Source organism: Monodon monoceros, unplaced genomic scaffold (genome assembly GCF_005190385.1).
Source record: "Monodon monoceros isolate NGI ecotype Baffin Bay Population unplaced genomic scaffold, NGI_Narwhal_1 Super_Scaffold_10, whole genome shotgun sequence".
NCBI lineage: Eukaryota > Metazoa > Chordata > Mammalia > Artiodactyla > Monodontidae > Monodon > Monodon monoceros.
The window spans coordinates 50,739,004-50,760,349 of record NW_021703766.1 but is presented as its reverse complement, the minus strand read 5'-3'; the positions used below and the strand labels follow the sequence as shown (position 1 = coordinate 50,760,349).

The 21,346-nt window shown below is 59.9% G+C and overlaps 1 protein-coding gene across 1 annotated transcript; it reads left to right on the top strand.

Annotated features, from left to right (window-relative positions):
* The first annotated feature begins 1,457 nt into the window (after positions 1-1,457).
* Positions 1,458-21,345, top strand: LMTK3 (lemur tyrosine kinase 3). Its single transcript, XM_029245679.1, is given in 17 exon segments — positions 1,458-1,507; positions 3,065-3,177; positions 4,062-4,195; positions 4,455-4,605; positions 5,113-5,189; positions 5,668-5,786; positions 7,835-7,922; positions 8,265-8,413; positions 8,802-8,886; positions 8,971-9,092; positions 9,245-9,394; positions 9,906-10,026; positions 10,028-12,428; positions 15,151-15,566; positions 16,934-17,069; positions 17,233-17,370; positions 20,839-21,345. Coding segments are annotated over 17 exon segments (4,467 nt in total). The 3' UTR covers positions 20,856-21,345.
* Position 21,346: the final 1 nt, after the last annotated feature.

Here is a 21,346-nt window from a genome sequence, read left to right as displayed (position 1 = left end):
CCTCAGTTTCATGTCACTTTCTCTCAGATGGTATTTCAGCTATTATCGTGTACTCTCTTGTTTCTTTTCCTGTGACCCATGGAGGGGCGGGGGGAGGGGGGAGGGAGGAATATATATATATTTCCTCCGGATGTTCTAGATTATTCTATCTGATTTTTCAAAAAACTTTGGTTACAACCCAAAAGCTTGATGCCAGCCCTCAGTAATGGCTTACTGTTCTTAGTTTGAAAAACTCTAGAGGACTTTCTACAAGTCCCTGTGACATGCACCTACCCACACCCAAAGTCAACGCAGGGAAGAGGTTGACTTCTTCCGTGCTGCACCCCCAAATTCTGGCATAGAGTCTGGCTGAGCACAGTGGGTTTAATGAACGTCTGTTGAGTGAATAAATGAACTAACAGCAAACCAGGGACAGAGTTAGGACTTCAACCCCAACTGTGCCGTTCCCTAGGACTCAAGAGTTCTGCCCACGTCATTTCCAAAGACTCAGGCAGCTGTGACCCGCCTCCTGCTACCTTCACCTACCCGCTGCTTCCTCTGGGTGGGGCGCGGGCGGGGGAAGGTGACGATTAACCCGAGCCTCCCTTCTGAATGAACCAGAACTCCATTTCCCACAAGTCTCAGGGCTGGGACTACATTTCCCATGAGCCTCTGCTCTCTCCAGGGTCTGTGCCCTTCAGCCACCCTGGCAGATAATTGCATCTTTCCTTATCCCCCAGCCCCCACTTCCGTACTCTCTACCTGCATATGGTCAGTCCACCCTGCAGCCCTGGTCCCGGCACCCCTTCCCTACCACCCCTCCTGGCTTGATGAACCTGCCTCAGTTTCTCCAATGAGCCTCACTGAACCTCTCTCCCTCCCCTCCCCTCGGGTCGCCTGTTCTGAGCGCGCCGGCTGCGCGTTTTGGACCCGGTGGGTCCTCGACCCCTACTGGGGGGCGGGGGGCGGGGGTGGGCCTTCTGGGGAGGGGGTGTCCGGGTCGCCTCCGCTGTGTGTAGTGAGACTGCGCCTGAGATGCGCAGCTCCCGCCCAGCCTCAGCCGGGAGGGACGCATCGCAGGGGCTCACTGACTACAGAGACGTCCGCGCGCAGGGTGGGCGTCCGTGCTTCCGGTGTGTCTGCAGCTCGGGGTGCTGTGCGGGGGCGGGGGTGGGGGAGGGTGACCCCGAGACGGCGGCGGCCTGGCACGTGATGTGTGCGTCCTTGTCTGTTTTGTCTGTGTCCCTGACGGACCGAGTTCCAGTCCCCAATCTGCCACTTCCCGGCTGCCTTGGGGCAGATGTCTGCTCCTCGCTGTGCCTGTTTCCTCATCTGTACGATGGGAATGATAAAAGAACCTGTCTCGGAGGCAGATGTCAGGATTTAAAAGTAATATGTGTAAAGCGCTGAGAACAATGCCTGGCGCGCAGTAAATGCTCATAAAATAAATAAATAAACTATGATCATGTATCTTTTGTATGAGGCAAGTGCCTATGTTGTGTAATGGCTATGTAACCTCATAGGAAATGTGGGTATTTGTGATGCGTGTGTCTGTGTGTATCTTTGTATGTGTTCTGTATGCCTGTGTGTGTGTGATATGTGACCACGGTGGGGTACTGTGTCTTTGTAACCTTGTGTGAAATTTGTGTACATCTGTGATGTGTGTGCCCAGGTATGTTGAGGTACGCAATGTGTGTATCTGTGTGTTCAATGTGTGTGCTTGTGTTGTGTGTGTCTGCGTGTTTCTTGTATGTAAAATGTGTGTCACTGTGTATATGTAATATGTATGTATCAGTGTAATATATTTATGTGTATTTTTGTAGGTGACTTTTGTAGCTTTGTATAGTCTTTGAATGTGCCGTGCATCTATATCCATGTGTGAGTTGTGCTTGTACATGTGTATCTGGGTGTGTGACATGTGTCTCTGTGTATTCATGTGAGTGAAATGGGTCTGTGTGAGACGTGTGTGTCTTTGATGTATCTGTATCTATATATGTGTGTGTGTTGTGTGTATGTAGTTGCATATGTGATGTGCGGGTCTCTCCGTGTATCTGCTGTGTGTCTGTGTATATTCGTGCATGGTATACTTGTGTCTGTGTTTGTGTGTGTCACGTGTATGTCTCCGTGCAAGTGATGTCTGCGTATTTGTATGATGTGCATGTGTGTGTTTATCTGTGTATGTGATGCGTGTGTCTATGGGTCTTCTTTGTTGCCCATTTGTGGAATGTCTGTGTTCGTGACTTTGTACCTTGACACGTCACCGTGGTGTCTGTGTGGATCTTTGTCTGTGGCGTGTGTGTCTGTGGATTTGGGGCTTTACTTTGTCTGTGGCATGTGTGGGTCTTTGTGATGCATTTGACGTTCCTGCGTGGCCGGGTGCATCTGTGCAGGGGGCCGGCCTGCCTGTGCGTTCTTAGTGCAGCCTATCATTCCTGCGTCTTTGTGTGTGACGTGTACGTGTCCCCGTCTGCCGATAGCTGTCCACCTTTGTATGTGATGTGCTTGTCTATGAGGGTCTCTGCGACGTGTGTCAGCCGTGTGTGGGCTGTGTGTGCCTGCCTGACATCTGCATCGTGGCGCGGAGCACACGTGTCCCTGCTGGTAGCATGTCACAGCAGCGTCCAGGCCAGGCACTGTGGGCCCTGTGTCCCCCCCCCACAAGGGTCTGCTGGTCCCTGTCTGTCCCTCCCCCTCCCCTCCCTCCTGGCAGCCAATGCAACTGGGGAGCCAGTTGCCATGACGACGCTCCATCCTCCCTCCATCCTCCCTCCTCCCACCCTTCCTCTGACAGGCTCTCTGCTCCCCCAATCCCGGCTGCCCTCGGGGGCGGGGCCCTCTTTCTCCCCCCCATCCTACCCTCTCCCCCCCAGCAACCCCGGCTCCCCAGCTCCTCTCCTCTGTCCGCCTCTCCATCCCTTCATCTGTCTGTCCCTTCAAAGAGGGGGAGGGGGGTACCTGAGCCAGTAAGCAGCCCCTCCCTCCCCCTGTCCTGAGTCTCCTGCCCCTCTCCTGGGCTGGGGGGAGGCCAGGGTCGCGCGGGTCCCCATGGCTGGGGGCTGAGGGCCCGCCCCCCCCTCCTCCCCAGCCGCCACCACTTCCACCTCCCTTCCATCCTCGACAAGATGCCTGCCCCCGGCGCCCTCATCCTCCTCGCGGCCGTCTCCACCTCCGGCTGCCTGGCGTCCCCGGCCCACCCAGGTAAGTCTGTCCGGCCTTCCGGCTGTCCAGCGGCCCCCACCCCCACCCCGGCCTGCCCTGGAGGTCTGTCTGCGGGGCTCTGGCTCCATCACCTGCGTGGCGTCTTCCCGCAGCGAGCCAGGGCCTGGAGAGCCGCGGGGACGGTGCCTGTGTTAGCAGGGCCTGTGGGAGGAAGGCTGGGGGCTGGGTGGGGAGGGGGTCCGTTCGGGCAACATGTGTGTGTGCACACGCATGTGTGCAGGTGTGTGCAGGGAGCCGGAGAAGGACAGGGCCTCTGGGAGAATTGGGGACAGAGAGGAGGAATACAGTTTCTAAGAGGGACACAGCATTGGAGGCTGTCTCTAGCTCAGGGGGAGACCCAAGGCTTGCGGAGCTGCCTTCTCAGGGGTTTGGGTTGGGAACAGAGGACATGTGTGTGCTCCAAGCATCCCTAAAAGAAACAAGCCTCAACCCCCGTAACTAGGAGGTTCCAGCATGGGGCAAGAATCTTCTCCCAGCCTGCAGTTGGGGGCTCATCCTCTTCCCCAAACAGGGGGTAAGAAGGCTGTTGTGGGAGCGTATTTTAAATTCTGAGAGCTCCAGGCTCCACTATTACTCCTCCTTCCCTCAATCCTCACTGAAATTCATCCAAGCCTGGGGGTGAGGTGATGGGGGGGAGTCCCAGGTTGGGGCGAGAGGAGGGACCCCACCCCCAACCCAACCACTTGAGAAGGCCCCAAACTACAACTCCCACAATGCCCTGGGCCATCCGGCTCCTCTGCCAAGGGGCCCTGGTTGCAGAGCATCATGGGAGTTGTAGTGAAGACTAGCTAGATGAGGAGGGGCAAGGAATCCGGGAACCAGGGCCTTGAAGCCGGGACCTCAGCCCAGCCCTGTGCCCACAGATGGATTCGCCCTGGGCCGGGCCCCTCTGGCTCCTCCCTATGCCGTGGTCCTCATTTCCTGCTCTGGCCTGCTGGCCTTCATCTTCCTCCTCCTCACCTGTCTGTGCTGCAAACGGGGCGATGTCGGCTTCAAGGTGAGGTGCATGAGGGGATTCAAGGTCGGGAGGAAGACGCCAGCAAGTCCTTTCCCCCTCAATCCAGATGGTAGGAAGGGGAGCGGCATAGCGAGTCTGAGAGCCTTTCAGGCCTGCAGTTATGGCAAGGTCCAGAGCCTTGGGATGGGAATTGGACTGGGATTGGGGGACAGTTATGAGAAAGATGGGGATAGTATTGATGAGGACCATGGCATGTCTCAGCCCTGTGTTCTCCCCCCCTCCCCCCTCCCGGCCCCAGGAGTTTGAGAACCCAGAAGGGGAGGATTGCTCCGGGGAGTACACTCCCCCCGCCGAAGAGACCTCCTCTTCACAGTCGCTGCCTGATGTCTACATTCTCCCTCTGGCCGAGGTCTCCCTGCCGATGCCTGCCCCGCAGCCATCACACTCAGGTACTACGCCGCACCCTGACTAGGGCCTCATGGCCCCACGGGACAGGGTGGAAGGCCCTGAGAGTTTTCCCTCAGGGAACAGGGAGCAGAGGCCCAAGGCAGCCAAGGGGAAAGGCAGAGGTGGGAGCCCCGGAATCTTGGAAGCAGCCTGAAGAAGTCAGAGAACATCTTGGTAGAAGCCATTGCTTCATCCACAACCAGATTTGGGGATTCTTGTGGGGCAATCAATGGTAAGGTCAGCCTAGATCTTAATGTCAGAGGTAGCCGATGGCAGGCTGAAGTCATGTCATAGGATCTTGGGATGCCAAAGGGAAGGACAGATTGGACGTTGGAACCTTGTGGGCAGCCAATGAGGAGTCAGAGATCCCATCGTGGAATGTTGGGGCAGCCAATGAAAACAGATTTGTTGTGTCTGCTTTGACCCCAGTCCCCACTGAATTGAGGGGTGTTGTTGGCACTTGGGAGGGGAGAGAGGCTCAGGTGCCTCTCCCTTTTGCCCCCCACCAGACATGACCACCCCCCTGGGCCTTAGCCGCCAGCACCTCAGCTACCTGCAGGAGATTGGGAGTGGCTGGTTCGGGAAGGTAATTAAGTGAGGCTGGGGGTGGGTGGCGGAGGGTGCATACAATCCAGGGCGATGCTCCTGTTCTGTGTCATCCCCCCTGCTCCCACCACTACTCATCTGCCCCCTGCCTCGTCCCCCTGCCCCCCGCAGCCCACCCATTGCCCTCCCCTCTGTTCACCTCTCACCCACTCCCGTCCACTCCATCCCCCCGCCACCTGTCGGTCAGCGCCTCCCTCCTCACTCCATTGACCACTCCGCCTCGCCATCCGGCTCTCCACGCGTCCGTCTGTCCATCCTTCCACCCGTCCCTGCGTCCATCGGACTCTGGGCCTGTGAGTCTCTAACCCCGCGTCTGGTGGGAGTACGAGGGTGGTGGGATTTGAAGGAAGAGGCTGGAAAGAGGGGGAAGATGGGAGCCATACGGTGGGGTGGAGGGTGGTCCCTGGGATGCGGCTGGGGAAACCACAGGCGCTGCCTCCTGGGTCCCCCTTGATCAGGTGATCCTGGGAGAGATTTTCTCGGACTACACCCCAGCCCAGGTGGTGGTAAAGGAGCTCCGAGCCAGCGCAGGGCCCCTGGAGCAGCGCAAGTTCATCTCAGAAGCACAGCCGTACAGGTATGGGGACTTCTCGGTGGATGTGGGGCTCGGAAGGCCCAAGTATGTGAGTTTGTGCCTCAGGGAGGTAACATTTGGAAGTGGGAGGAGTGCAGTGTGGGGTCAGATCTGGATTCGAATCGTCCATCTACCTTTTCCTGGCTGTGCCACTCAGTCCAGAGAGTTTCCCTCCCTGAGCCTCAGGTTCTTCCTTGGGACAGAGCCGGGGAAATGAAGGCAGTGTGATGAAGGTGAGGGGACAGCACAGAAGCTGAGCTGGAGACCTGCCCCTCTTCACTCTGAACCTCAGTATTTTCATCTGGAAAGTGAGTCCAGGAAGTCTGAGCAGCCTCATGTAGAGGGCAGCTGAGAGGATGCGAGATGACCCTGTGTTAGGCACTGGGTACCTCATGGTGGTTCCCTTCCTCAGGCCCCTGCTTGTGCGTGAGGAAGGACAGAATCAGAATCACAGACCAGGGTCCTCCCACCCCTGCCCCCATTGGACTGGGAGGTCTGGGAAGGCAGGACCCTGTCCCTCCCCTGCCTGGTCTCCCCTCCACTCTAAGGGTTTCTAGACAAGAATTAAATAAACATTTGTTACATGAATGCCCTGTGGGGTAGTGAGTACCCTGTCATGGAAAGGGTGCATACACGAGGACCTCTTATCAGAGGGTTGTAAAAGTGAGCTTTGCCCAGAGATTTTATTAGCCCCTTCCTCTGAAACCTCCCATGGTTTTCTGTGGCCCGCAGGACAAAATCCCACTGGTCCCTAGAGCCCACGAGCCCTGTTCCCTTCCTGCCACCAGCCCTCTCGCCCCCTGCCACGCGGTCTCCCCACTGACCCTCCCACATGCCAGCTTCTTTCCTGCCGCAGGACCGCCGTCCTGCTGTTCCCTCTGTCTAGAATGTCACTCCTGCCTCACCCAGCCCCAGTTTCAGATGGTGGGAACCCTTGCCCTTCCTGGGTCTCAGAACAGAAAGGCCTTCCCTTACACACACACACTCACACACACACACTCTCTCTCTCCCTCCCCCACCTAAGGAGGACCCTGGAATGCTCCGTCACATCAACTTGTGTATTTTCTGCATAACACGTATCCTAGTTTGTCATTATTTCATCCTTTTACTTGCTTCCTTGCCTGTCTCTCTCTAGGCCCGTGCTGGCAAGCACTAGCCACATATGGCTATTTAAATTCATCTTAAATAAAATGCAATCAAGTTCAAAATGTCTTTCCTCAGCTACCTCTGTCACATTTCGAGAGCTCAGTTGTCACATATGGCCGGTGGCTCCCGTGTTAGATCAGATCTAGAGGTGAAATGACTTCTGTGAGGTTACACACTTGGGAAAGAAGGAGACAGGATTCAGACCCCCAAGCCTGACTCTTACCCACAATGTGAGGATAAAAGAGGGGTATCCCCCAGTGTTGGAGGGGACAGTGACAATTCTTGAGGAAGTGATGTTGAAACTAAGGGATGAGGAGGACTTTGATGAGAGGAGAGTGTTCTCCACAGAGAGAAGCGTACATGCAAAAGGCTTGGAGCCTAAGCAGGCACCTCTGAGTTTGGAGAGAGGCACACAGCTGTGAAGAATGATACTGGGGAAGGCAGAGGGGCAGGAAAGACCGAGGAGTGAGCCAGGCTCTGTCCCAGGGTACCAGGGAGCCATGGAGGGTCGTAAGCAGGTGGGCATCAGGTCAGGGACAGACTGGAAGGGAGAGATGGGAGGCAGGGAGGCCGGCAGGAGGCTGAGAAGAGAGTCCAGGAGGTGAGGAGGCTTGAGCTGGGGCTGTAGGGAGGGCAGGGGAGGGGGAAGAGTCAGGGGGCAGGAAGAAAGGCTGAGGGGGTGGTGAGCCAGAAGGAGGGGCAAGGAGGTGCCTGGGGGTCTGGCTCAGGGACTGGGAGACAGTGAGGTGGTCCTGAGGTGGGGATGTGGGGAAGGAGTAAGGAAACTGAGACCAAAGAGGTTGAAGCAACAGTTTGGTTTTGCTGGGAGGTTGGGGTGGGACAGAGGGCTGGGGTGGGATGGAAGGGGCTGTTTCCTGACCCAGGCAACCCCCTTCCCCTCGCAGGAGCCTGCAGCACCCCAACGTCCTTCAGTGCCTGGGCGTCTGCGTGGAGACACTGCCCTTTCTGCTGATTATGGAGTTCTGTCAGCTGGTGAGGGTCTGGGGCAGGGGAGGCAGAGCCGGGAGCTGGGCGGGGTGAGGGCTCAGGGCAGTTGCTAGGGATCTGCAGCAGTGACATCATCATCATAGCAACACCTGTGGCAAGCACTGCCGTCTCTGTAGATGAGTACTCACTCCCCAGGTGGTGCACCCTGAACTAGCGCATGAGGTGGGTGGATGCTGTTCCTGTGCGCTTCTAAGCAGCAGGGGAAACTGAGGCCCAGAGGGGGCTGCCCACTGAGGGCAGAGGTCATCCCATCCTCGCCTCGGATTGCCTGGTGTGGGTGCCTGGGAGGGGGCGGTGGTGCTGACCCCTCCCTGCCCTCTCTCCCAGGGGGACCTGAAGCGTTACCTCCGGGCCCAGCGGCCCCCCGAAGGCCTGTCCCCTGAGCTGCCCCCTCGAGACCTGCGGACACTGCAGAGGATGGGCCTGGAGATCGCTCGCGGGCTGGCACATCTCCACTCCCACAACTATGTGCACAGGTGGCAGCCCGGGAGCCACCGGGAGGAATGCGGGGGGAGGGGACTACTTAGGGGAAAGAGGCCAGGCTACGGGGGTGGGAGGTGAGGCCACAGGGGAGGGGTTTAAGGATGGAAGGAGGCCTGAGTGGGAGACACAAAAAGGGGGGAAAGCCCAGGAGGGTCAGGGGGAAGAGGCGGAGTCAGGAGAGTAGGGGAGGAGTCAGGAAGGGAGGAGGGGTCACAGAAGAGAGGGAGGAGTCAGGGGAGGGGGAGGAGTCAAGGTAGGAGAGGAGGAGGGAGGAAAAGAAGAGGGAAGGGGAGCAGTGCGGGAAAGTGGGCGGGGTCTAGGAGGGGGGCGGGCTTCCCCAAGCTACCCCCTTCTTACCTCGCCCCCCTCGCCCGCCCCCAGCGACCTGGCCCTGCGCAACTGCCTGCTGACCTCCGACCTCACCGTGCGCATCGGAGACTACGGCCTGGCGCACAGCAACTACAAGGTGAGGGCTGGCCTCCATCAGAGCTGGGAGGGGGCGGGGGGCGTCCCGGCCTGCTTGACCACGCCCCGTGCCGCCCACACCCAGGAGGACTACTACCTGACCCCCGAGCGCCTGTGGATCCCGCTGCGCTGGGCAGCGCCCGAGCTCCTCGGGGAGCTGCACGGGACCTTCATGGTGGTGGACCAGAGCCGCGAGAGCAACATCTGGTGAGGGGCCCGGGCCGGGGGGGCGGCCGAGGAGGGCAAGGAAGGCAGAAGGGTCACAGGTTCTACGGTTGGGGCAACTGAGGCCTGGAGGGGAGGCCCCCTGGCCCGTCAGGGCAGGGCTCTGACCTTCCTCTGACCTCTGCTCCCCGCAGGTCCCTAGGGGTGACCCTATGGGAGCTGTTTGAGTTTGGGGCACAGCCCTACCGCCACCTATCAGACGAGGAGGTCCTCGCCTTCGTCGTCCGTCAGCAGCACGTCAAGCTGGCCAGGCCGAGGCTCAAGCTGCCCTACGGGGACTACTGGTGAGGGCGGGGCCTGACCCCGGACCCCTGACCTTCCACCTCCCACCCCAGGATGATCCCAGAATCCCCCGCCTCATTTCACACTCTCCCCCCTCCACAATTGCACCACTTGCTACCAGCCCTAGAATGGAGTGGGGACGTCCCCACCCCTTCCACCAGCATCTGCTATGTGGAGCAGGGAAACTGAGGCATGGAGTGGCAGCTGGTGTTTGAACCTAGTTTCTCCAACCCTAGAAGACCCCTGCTGCTTGCTTGTCTCTGATTCCAAAACTTGTAACCCAAACGCGAAAGCCACCTTAACCCTCATTTCTGCACATGTGCCTTGCTGTCCTCTCTTCTTCTAGGTCTCTGTCTCCCTCTCTCTGGTTTCTGTTCCCCCCCACTCTGGGTCTTGGTCCCCTTCTCCCTGGGTCTCTGCCCCCCACTTTCTCCTGGTCTCTGCCCACCCCCAGCGACCCCCCGCCCCCCAGGACTCTGCCCTACTCACTCTTGCCTCCTCCCCCTCCCCCAGGTACGACATCCTGCAGTCCTGCTGGCGGCCGCCTGCCCAGCGCCCCTCAGCCTCTGATCTGCAACTGCAGCTCACCTACCTGCTCTCCGAGCGGCCCCCAAGGCCCCCGCCGCCGCCGCCGCCCCCCCCGAGATGGTCCCTTCCCCTGGCCCTGGCCCCCACAGCACAGCGCGCCCCGCCCGGGGACCCTGTCCTCTCCGTTCCCCCTTCTGGATGGCTTCCCTGGGGCTGACCCGGACGACGTGCTCACGGTCACCGAGAGTAGCCGTGGCCTCAACCTTGAGTGCCTGTGGGAGAAGGCGCGGCGGGGGGCCGGTCGGGGCGGGGGGGCACCCACCTGGCAGCCGGCGTCCGCACCCCCGGCCCCCCACGCCAACCCCTCCAACCCCTTCTACGAGGCGCTGTCCACGCCCAGCGTGCTGCCGGTCATCAGCGCCCGCAGCCCCTCCGTGAGCAGCGAATACTACATCCGCCTCGAGGAGCATGGCTCCCCGCCAGAGCCCCTCTTCCCCAATGACTGGGACCCCCTGGACCCAGGAGTGCCTGCCCCCCAGGCCCCCCAGGCCCCCCCCGAGGTCCCCCAGCTGGTGTCCGAGACCTGGGCCTCCCCCCTCTTCCCGGCGGCCCGGCCCTTCCCGGCCCAGTCCTCAGCCTCCGGCAGCTTCCTCCTGAGCGGCTGGGACCCCGAGGGCCGGGGCGCCGGGGAGACCCTGGCAGGAGACCCCGCCGAGGTGCTGGGGGAGCGGGGGGCCACCCCGTGGGCCGAAGAGGAGGAGGAGGAGGAGGAAGGCAGCTCCCCGGGGGAAGACAGCAGCAGCCTTGGGGGGGGCCCCAGCCGCCGGGGCCCCCTGCCCTGTCCCCTGTGCAGCCGCGAGGGGGCCTGCTCCTGCCTGCCCCTGGAGCGGGGGGACGCCGTCGCCGGCTGGGGCGGCCACCCTGCTCTTGGCTGCCCCCATCCCCCCGAGGACGACTCGTCCCTGCGGGCGGAGCGGGGCTCCCTGGCCGACCTGCCCCTGAACCCCCCCGCCTCGGCCCCCCCCGAGTTTCTGGACCCCCTCATGGGGGCGGCGGCGCCCCAGTACCCCGGGCGGGGGCCACCTCCCGCTCCCCCCCCGCCGCCGCCACCTCCTCGGGCCCCCGCGGACCCGGCCGTGTCCCCCGACCCCCCCTCGGCCGTGGCCAGTCCCGGCTCAGGCCTGTCGTCTCCGGGCCCCAAACCGGGCGACAGCGGCTACGAGACCGAGACCCCTTTTTCCCCCGAGGGAGCCTTCCCCGGTGGGGGGGCAGCAGAGGAGGAAGGGGTCCCTCGACCACGGGCTCCCCCCGAGCCCCCCGACCCGGGAGCGCCCCGGCCACCCCCAGACCCGGGTCCCCTCCCGCTCCCGGGGGCCCGGGAGAAGCCGACCTTCGTAGTTCAAGTGAGCACCGAGCAGTTGCTGATGTCCTTGCGGGAGGACGTGACAAGGAAGCTCCTGGGGGAGAAGGGGGCAGCCGCCCGCGAGACAGGGCCCAGGAGGGCGGCGAGAGGCCCCGGGAACCGAGAGAAAGCCCCGGGCCCAAGCAGGGGCCCCACAGTCCTGGACAGCGGGAAGCAAGCCCCAAGCCCGCAAGAGGGCCCGAGCCTCCCCGTGAACGGGGTGACAGTGCTGGAGAACGGGGAACAGAGAGCCCTGGGCGTCGAGGAGAAGGTGGCGGAGAATGGGAGCCCGGGGTCCCCAGAGAGAGAAGAGCAAGTGCTGGCGAATGGGGAGCTGCCACCCCCAAGGAGGGAGGAGAAAGTGCTGGAGAATGGGGGCCTGGGGTCCCCGGCGAGAGAAGAGCAAGTGCTGGTGAATGGGGGACTGACGCCCCCAAAGATCGAGGAGGTGTCAGAGAATGGGGGCCTGAGACTCCCCAGGAACCCGGAGAGGCTGCCAGAGACTGGGCCTTGGAGAGCCCCAGGGCCCTGGGAGAAGATGCCCGAGAGTGGGGCTCCAGCCCCCATGAACGGGGAGCCAGCCCCAGAGACCTCGCTGGAGAGAGCCCTGGCACCTGGCGCAGTGGTCTTGGCCCTGAACGGCGGGGAGACAGCCCCTGGCCCCACTGGCCCAGCCCCCAGGAGCGGGGTGCTGGAACCCGGGACCGAGAGGAGAGCCCCCGAGACTGGGGGGGCACCGAGAGCCCCCGGGGCTGGGAGGCTGGACCTCGGGAGTGGGGTCCGAGCCCCAGTGGGCATGGGGATGGCCCCCGGCGGCGGCCTCGGAAGCGGCGTGGACGCAAAGGCCGGATGGGTCGACAGCACGAGGCCACAGCCGCCTCCACCGCCACTGGAAGCACAGCCGACGAGGCTGGAGCCAGCGCCCCAGAGAGCCAGGCCGGAGGCAGCCTCCGAGGGAGAGCCCGGGGTCCCAGACAGCAGAGCCGGCGGAGACACAGCACCCAACGAAGACGGGGACCCCCCCAAGCCCGAGAGGAAGGGCCCCGAGATGCCACGACTGTTCTTGGACTTGGGACCCCCTCAGGGGAACAGCGAGCAGATCAAAGGTGAGCAGGCTGCTGGGAGCACGGGAGCGCGGTTGGGGGCCGAGGCCCAGCTCCTTCCAAGATGTAGGGTGCAGTTCAGAAGCTCAGGCTCCCAGGTACCAGACAGGTCAGCCTGATGGTGACAAGTGCAGACCCTAGAGCCACACTCCCTGGGCTCAAATCCTGGCTTTGCCCCTTCCTAGCTGTGATCTTGGACAGATGACCTTCTCTGTGCCTCAGTTTCCCCATCTGCCAAAAACAGATGACAAGGATAGCGCCTACCTAATAGGATTGTGAGGGTTAAATGAGTTAGGACTTCCAAAGCCTTTGGCCCAACGCCTGGCACTTCTAAGCACCTGCTGTTATATCACAATTCACGTCAGCTAGGGGATGCAAACTCAGATGCCCACAGGGATCAGACAGTATAAGGGAATGAATGACAGGTGGGAATGAATGAATGAATAAGAGCTGGGAGACGTGGGGTAGGAGTTGGGGAGGAAATGCAGCTACTTCTCAGCTCCATTCAGGAATGCCCACCTGGCGTTGCCAAATCTGCTGCTTTCCCCCTTTAAGCCAGAGTTCTGGGTGTATTAATGGTTGAACCCCACTCAAAAGAAGCCTTTCTGTGGGCTGGGCTGCCAGTGCGTGATCTCTGGTTTAAACTTTCCAACAAGCTGAGGCATCTGTTCATTGTGCCAGGCCTCCTGTGCACCAGGCCCTGAGCTGTCCAGGGCTGAGACCCAGGGAGCCTCAGACCCTGCCCTGCCCACCGCAGTACTGGTGGCTTGAAAGCCTAGTAGAAAGGCCTTTTCTGGAAACTGAGTTTTGATAGGAACACAGGAAATAGTTTGTCATAGAGAGGGGACAATTTAAGAGAAGATAAATGGAGAGTAAAATAAACAGCTCCTGCTTAGATGTGGACATAGGGACTGTGGTTCCACTGGAATCATCCAGAGGCCTGATTTCCTTAAATACTGGTATGAAAGTTATAAATGACTGGGCCTGTTTTATATTGGCAACCTCACAGCCACACTTGAGGGAAGGGTTATTATCTCTGTTTGCCAGAGGAGCCTCAAGAGGGAAAGGTCAGGAAGGGGACTGAGCACAGAACCTTCCTTCCGCAAACCCATGGCATTAGAACACTACCACTTCCTCAAGGTTGTTGTGGGGAATTTGCTGTGTCAGGAAAGACCCTGGGCAGCATGAAAATGACAGGGGATGAGCAACTAAGATGCCTCAGAGGATCTGAAGCGGGGGTGTGGGGGGGTCGGTGTTGTTGGGTGCAAAAAGAGACTGGGAATAGCATGCTTTTCTTTTTTTTTTTTTAAATCCAGTGAACTCCTACTCATCCTTCATGACCCCACTCAAATTCCCCCTTCCCTGGGAAGCCTTCCTGATTTCGAAAGACTGTCACCCTGTCCTTCCTCTGGGTATCCACAGCCCTTGATAGCTTCCTTTATAAAGCCCCACTCCACCCCATCACCTTGAGATGGGTGGTCAGGGAAGGCCTCAATGAGGAGGTGACTTCTGAGCAGACATGAAGGAAGTGAGCCAGGTTGACATCTGGGAGAAGGATGTTTCAGGTAGAGGATACTGAGATGGGCATTAACTTGGCATGTTCATGGAATAGCAAAAGGCTGGTGAAGCTGGAGTTGAGTGAATGAGGGGTGGAGAGTGACTCGGTCCACATCCATCTTTCTCCTTGCCCTGCCCTGACCCTCTTCTCATCCCCACCATCGCCCCCCACAGGGCCTGGCACACAGCTCACTTATGCAGTAATGGAGGAATGAGTGGCCCCTCCATTTACCAGTGAGGAAACAGAGGCTCAGAGAGGTGGATCTGCTTGCCCAGGGACACACAGCAAGAGAGCAGGGTAGGCTTGGGATTTGAAGTGAGGTTTCCTCCTCCAGGGACCTGAAGTCCTTTCCCCCCAGCAGGCTGAGATCAAGGAGTCTTAGGGCAGGGAAAGGACCTGGAGATGGCTAGACACCCCAATTTTCTGGCGATTGAGGGCCAAAAAGGGAAAGAAAGTACCTTGGTCAACATTGTGTAGCAGGGAACATTTATTCACTAACCCCACAAATATTGACTGAGTACTTCTATGTGCTTGGGGTTTGGGGACGCAGCCAGAATGAGCCCAACTCAGCCTCTGAGTTGTTCTGTGGCAAGGCAAACATTAATCACACTGCCACAGAATTACAGTTCTATACTGAGATCAACCGCTAGGAAGGCGAGGTGCTTGATACTATGGGGTGCAGAGCGGGTTGCCTGGCCTGACCTCTTGGTAGATCTCCAAAGGCTTTGAAAGTCCAGACAGAGCTGGACGATGAATAGGACTTGAGTTAGATAAGGAAGTTCCAGGCAGAGGGAACAGCCTATGCAAAGGCTCAGAGGTGGGAGGAATGGGGATGTGGCCCATGTGGTTGGATGGAGGTCAAGCCAGAATGAGGTGGGGACAGAACCAGGAGAGGTCAGCACAGCCAGGGCACTCGGGCCTGGTGGCCCCGGGAGAAACTGGGGCTTTGTGCTGTGGGCACTGGGGAGCCACGGGGAGGGTTAAGCACTGGAGTAGGGGGAAGACCGCTACCCTTCTGCTTGGAGACCCCCAGTGCAGCCTTTTGGTTCACAAGGGTGGAAACAGGCCCAGACTGTGGCTGAGATTACCTGAGGACACAGAGTTAGGCGGGAGGGCATGCCTCAGTTTCCCCAGGAACAGGAGCTCACCGGGTGTCTCCCCTCGCAGCCAAGCTCTCGCGGCTCTCGCTGGCGCTGCCGCCGCTCACGCTCACGCCGTTCCCGGGGCCGGGCCCGCGGCGACCCCCGTGGGAGGGCGTGGACGCCGGGGCGGCTGGCGGGGAGGCCGGCGGGGCGGGGGCGTCGGGGCCGTCGGAGGAGGACGGGGAGGACGAGGACGAGGACGAGGAGGAGGACGAGGAGGCGGCAGCGGCGGACGCGCTGGCGGGGCCGCGGGGCCCCGGGAGAGCGCGGGCAGCCCCGGTGCCCGTCGTGGTGAGCAGCGCCGACACGGACGCGGCCCGCCCGTTGCGGGGGCTGCTCAAGTCTCCACGCGGGGCCGACGAACCCGAGGACAGCGAGCTGGAGAGGAAGCGCAAGATGGTCTCCTTCCACGGGGACGTGACCGTCTACCTCTTCGACCAGGTGGGCTGCCCCCGCGCAGGACCCCGGGGCTGGGTCTAGGGAGGGGCGGGGCCTGAAGACCGCGCCTAGATTGGGGGCGGGGTCTGCAGGGTGAGGGCGGGCCAGGGAATGGGGCGGAACTTGAAGGACCAGATGAGGCCTTGAGTGTAAGGGCGGGGCCAGGGAATGGGGCTGGGCCTGGAGGAAGGCCTCGCCTCAAGTTGGGGCGGGGCCTGCAGGGTGAGGGCGGAGCCTGGGGAGAGACTGGCTAGGGAAATAGGGCAGGATGAGTCCTTGAGTGTGAGGGCGGAGCCTGGAGATGGGGCGGGGCCAGGGGAAGGGCCAAGTCCAGAGCAGAGGTGGGGCCTGGGGTGGGGGAAGGTGCTGGAGGGCTAGGGAGAGGCCTGGAGATGAGAACGGATCCGGAAGGAAAGCGCGGTACCTGGTGGTCAGAGGCTAAGGAGAAAGTGAGAGGATTAGGGCGTGGTCTGTAAGGTGCGGGCTGAGCCTAGTGAAGTTCGGGATGGGGTTTCTGCAACAGCGCTCTAATGTTGTGGAGGCCGAGGGGCCGGCTCAGGATGGAGGGGATCTTATCCACTAGGGGTGGGCCATGGAGAAGCTGCAGGTAGGGCTTAAAGAGATGCTGCTTGTAGTGTTAAGATACTAAGTGCAGTAGTGGGTTCAGGGATGGGACACAGGTAATGAACTGGGGCGGGGCTAAGAGAGATGGGTTGGGGATTGTGTTAAAAGTAACTAGCCTGGGAGGTTAGTGTTGAAGAGAAAAACAGGGCGGTGTAGTGCTTGTGGACTGGGGCCGTGTCTAGATGAACCTGGGGCGGGGCATACTAAGGTTCTGAGATGAGTGAGAACAGGGTCAAGAGCTGAGGCCTAGGGCACTGAAACAAACTGGAGCGGGGCCTCTTCAGAGGGCGGGGCTTAGGGGCTCGCGGGAGGGTCCGGAGATGCTCAAAATGGGTTAAGGGTTTGGAGGACCATAGGAGCAGGTAGTTGTGGGGCCCGCACTTGGACGCCTGTGGCCGAGATCTTGGACGTGAGTAAGGGTCATGGAGACGGGACGGGACTTATGGAGACAGTCCTGGGTTAGGGGCTTCCGTGGAGGCAGCGCGTTAAGGAGCCGGGAGAGAATTCCTGCAGTGGACTGCTTAGCTGTGGGCGGGACTCCGTGGTCGGGGGAGGAGCTTCAGGCCGGGGGAGGTTAAAGCTGGCCTGAGGCTTCGAAGGCAGATTAGGGGATCTCCAGAGAGAGCGATTGTAAATTGGGATGCCTGAAGCCCCAGTAATGTTAGCGGGGTTTGTTGCTTGTTGGGATGTAGTGAGTGCGATATGACGGTTCGCCCCCTCTTGCCTCCCCTAATATGCCTTCATAGGAGACGCCAACCAACGAGCTGAGTGTCCAGGGCCCCCCCGAGGGGGACACGGACCCGTCAACGCCCCCAGCGCCCCCGACGCTTCCCCACTCCGCCACCCCCGGAGATGGGTTTCCCAGCAACGACAGCGGCTTTGGTGAGGGGCGGGGCGGGGCAGAGTTGGGGGCGGGGTCTATGGGAAGGGCAGCGTCGGGGCGGGGCCTGCTGAGGGGCGGGGTCGGAGGGCTGAAGAAGTGACTGAGGGTCTGACCGCGTCCTCTCCTCTCCCTCCTCACCCCCCCCCCCCCCCCCAATGCTAGGAGGCAGTTTCGAGTGGGCGGAGGATTTCCCCCTCCTCCCCCCTCCAGGCCCCCCCCTGTGCTTCTCCCGCTTCTCCGTCTCGCCTGCGCTGGAGACCCCGGGGCCCCCCGCCCGGGCCCCCGACGCCCGGCCCGCAGGTATCGTGCTTCAGACCCTTGGCCCTGCCTCACGTCTGCCAATCTCTCCCCATCTGTCTCTCCCACTTTCTTGTCCCCATCTCTCTGAATTTCTTTGCCTCTCTCCCAGTTTCTTCCTTCCCCTCTCTCAGTCTGGCTGCTCACCAGTGAAACCCCACCCACCTCTGGAACCCGCTCAGACCAAGAGGTGTCCATCAGATGGGCTTGGGCAATCACACCCTTCCCTGAGCCTCAGTTTCCCTTCTGTAAGGATCCCCTCTGAGTCTTGCCCATCTTTTTTTTTTTTTTTTGGCCACGTCCCTTGGCATGTGGGATCTTAGTTCACCGACCAGGGATGGAACCCACGCCCCCTTAACCACTGGACCGCCAGGGAAGCCCCTTTTTTTTTTTTTTTTTTTCGGTACTCGGGCCTCTCACTGTTGTGGCCTCTCCCGTTGTGGAGCACAGGCTCCGGACGAGCAGGCTCAGCGGCCATGGCTCACGGGCCCAGCCGCTCTGCAGCATGTGGGATCTTCCCGGACCGGGGCACGAACCCGTGTCCCCTGCATCGGCAGGTGGACTCTCAACCACTGTGCCACCAGGGAAGCCCTCTTTCTTTTCTTTTCTTTCTTTCTTCCTTCCTTCCTTCCTTTCTTTCTTTCTTTCTATCTGTCTTTCTTTCTCCCGCTCTCTCTCCCTGCCTCCCTGCTTCCCTCCCTCCCTCCCTCTCTTTCTTTCTTTCTTTTTCTTTCCGATCTTTGCCCCATCTTTGTGCGAAGATTCCTGTCTGGTACTTGGTGGATCTTGATCCCATCTCCTTTGGGGGGCATAGGTTGATCAGAGGCAGACAAGAAGCCAGAGGAAACCAGGGGGCTCAAAGCTGGTTAGTATGAACCAGAGCAGAGAGGACATGGCCAGGGAGCACCATAGCAATAACAGCAAGCACTCTCATAGACCCTAGAATGTGCTTGCAACATCTTACCCCATTTAATCCTCCCTATGATTCCATGGGGTGTATTCTAGTCTCATCCCCATTTTACAGAAGAGAAAACTGAGGCACAGAGAGGCATGAGGAGCCGGGGCACAAACCCTGGCTGCCTGGCCTCTGAGTCTGTGTCCACTCCAGTAGTCAGCATTTGTCAGGTACCTTTCTTGCGTTTCACTTACGCCATAATACTAATCCTCACCACCACCTTAGGAGAACATCCCTGCATACAGGGCTTGCACTGGGCCAGGCAGGTGGAGGTGTTCCCAGAGGACAGAACTAAGTAGGGGGAAGGTGCAACTGGCTCTTTTCAGGGGGGACTCCATACCTGCTCCCCTACACTGTGCCTGAGTTCAGGTGTTGGCCCTGCCACTTCTTGGCTGGGTGACCTAGGGCAAGTCGCTTTCCCTCTCTGTACCTCAGTTTCTGTAGAACGAGGAGGATAACAGGATCTAACTCCTAAGTTTGTTAAGGGGATTGAATGGCTTAATCGTCCCCTTGCACGCTGCAGTGGTCTTTAACTGGTGGCTGTTACTGTGTTTAATGAAGTAGATGCTTGCATCGGCTGTACTGGGCTCGTGGGATTCTGTGCTGGGCAAGATCAGTGAGCCCCCCTCCGCCCTACCCACAGCACTGCCCCAGAGTCCCACAGTTAAGTGAATAAGTGCCAACTCAGGGTTGTTGAGAAAGCAGATGACGAGAGGAAAGGGCTTTGTGTCCTCGGTGATGGAAGGGTCCTTTAACCAGGGACTTGAAGGGTTGGTTGTCGTTAACTAGGTGAAGGGGAAGGGGACAGCGTGCTAGCAGACAGGACAGCTTGCAGAGGGCCTGAGACAGGAGAGAGCTTGGCTGATTCATGGAACAGAAGGGAAGCGGGTGTGTCTGGAGGTTACTTGCAGAGTTGGGTGGAGGGGGGTGGGTGTGGGAAGTGAGAGAGAGCAGGACAGACCCCCGCAGGGCTTGAGGGTAAGCTGAGGGGCGGGGACTTTGTCCTGGGGGCACTAGGGAGCCACGGGAGGAGTGTGAGCTGGGGAGGGGCAGCATCAGCCCAGGGTGTAGGAAGACTTCTCCCAGGCCTTGTGGGGGCCTGTGGAGGCAGGGAGGCTGGGGAGGAGGCCAGGCAAGGCTCCAGGGGGGAGAGGAGAGGACATACAGAGTCAAGGGCAGGAGGGATGGGCTGAGGGTTGACCCTTCACTTGTCAACATCCTCAGATTTCACCCCCAAATGTCACTTCCTCCCAGGGGTCTTCTCAGAGGCCCCCAAGAGGACAGGGTGAGGTGGGTTCCAGGGCGTGGGGACACCAGCCAAGTGTTGAGTCAGGGCTGAGGCCCATAGGGCCAGCAATCCAGGATGACTTCACCTTTATTCACCTGGAGAGGAGAGGGAGGGCCCGATCACACAAAATCCCAAATCCCTTTACTCAGTCCTTAGCTATCCTGCAGCTGGGCTGGGAAGCTGCTGAGCCGGTTTCAAGACCACGGCTGGGGGGTGGCTCTGCCCACTTCACACACGTTCCCTGGGTGCTGAGTGATGCCAGGAATCTCAGAGTTTCCCTACTCCATTGAAAAGGACACGAGGGTCACGCTCCCCATTTAAAGGGAGGGAAACCGAGGCTCAGGGACTGGAAATGAGGGCAATGACTTGACCCAGGCCACTCAGGTGAGAAGTGGGAGGTGGAGTGGGAGGGTGCCCGGTGGGTAGCCCTGGTTGAGAGTCTCCACCCCACAGACCTTGGTCTTCTGGATCTGTTGTGTGGGTGGGAGGCTCTCCTCCTGCCGGGAGAGAAGGGATCACGGTGGGAAGTCTGGTGGGGCGGCACTTTGCGCAGGGCCTCTACTGGGTGCTGGGGATGCAGCAGTGACCAAATGCAGTCCCATCCTCTCTGATCTTCCAGTCTAGAGGGGCAAGCGGACAGGAAGCTAGCTCTTTGACAATGGCTGAGATTATCCCAGAGGAGAAATGTGAAAGAAAATAACTATAGTGGAAGGGAATTCCCTGGAAGTCCAGTGGTTAGGACTCAGTGCTTTCACGGCCGAGGTGAAATCCCTGGTCGGGGAACTAAGATCCCACAAGCCGTGCGGCGCCGCCAAAACAAACAAACAACCCCCCCCCCCCACTATAGTGCAGTGAGATAGAATGACCTTGGGGGGTGAGGGGGACGACTGCTTGACTGAGAATGGCCCGGAGAAGACCCCTGAAGAGGGGGCATGGCGACGGAGGCCTGAGTTCTATGGGAAGGGCTAAGGGCATGCCAGGCAGTCGGAACAGCCAGTGCAAAGGCCCTGGGGTAGGACTGTGCTTGGAGGAACGGCAAGGAAGCAGAGCACTGTGGCTGGAGCAGAGTGAGTCGGGGGCGGGAGTAAATGACAGAAAAAGGACAGAGCAGATCAGGTGGGGCGCTCCCCATGGTGAGGACTTGGTTTTCACTCCGATCGGCAAGCCAGAAGCCATGAGCCTTTCTGCCCAGTAATTCCATTTCTCTCTCCTCTCCCTCCATCCTCAGGCCCCGTGGAGAACTGACTCCCCGAAGACTTGACCCCCCTGCACCCCCAGAAGAGGGGTTGAGAGTAGAATCCTCTGTGGACGATGGAGCCACTGCCACCACCACAGACGCCGCCTCCGGGGAGGCCCCCGAGACCGGGCCCTCCCCCTCCCCCACCATGTGCCAAACAGGAGGCCCTGGCCCTCCGCCCCCCAGCCCCCCGGACGGCTCCCCTGAGCCCCTTGACCCCCTCGGTGCCAAATGAGGCAGGAAGCCCCTCACCCCTCCCTGGAGAGCCGCCTTTCTCGGAACTGAACTGAACTCTTTAGGGCCTGGAGCCCCTCTGCACAGTGGAGGCCCCTCCTCACCCACTCCCAGCCCCAGACAGGGGCCGAAGGCTTCAGGGACCTGGACCCCCCCATCTCGCGTCTCCCCTCTCCCACCCCAGCCTGGCCCCTGGAGGGGCCTCTGGTTCAAACCTTCGCGTGGCATTTTCACATTATTTAAAAAAGACAAAAAACAACTTTTT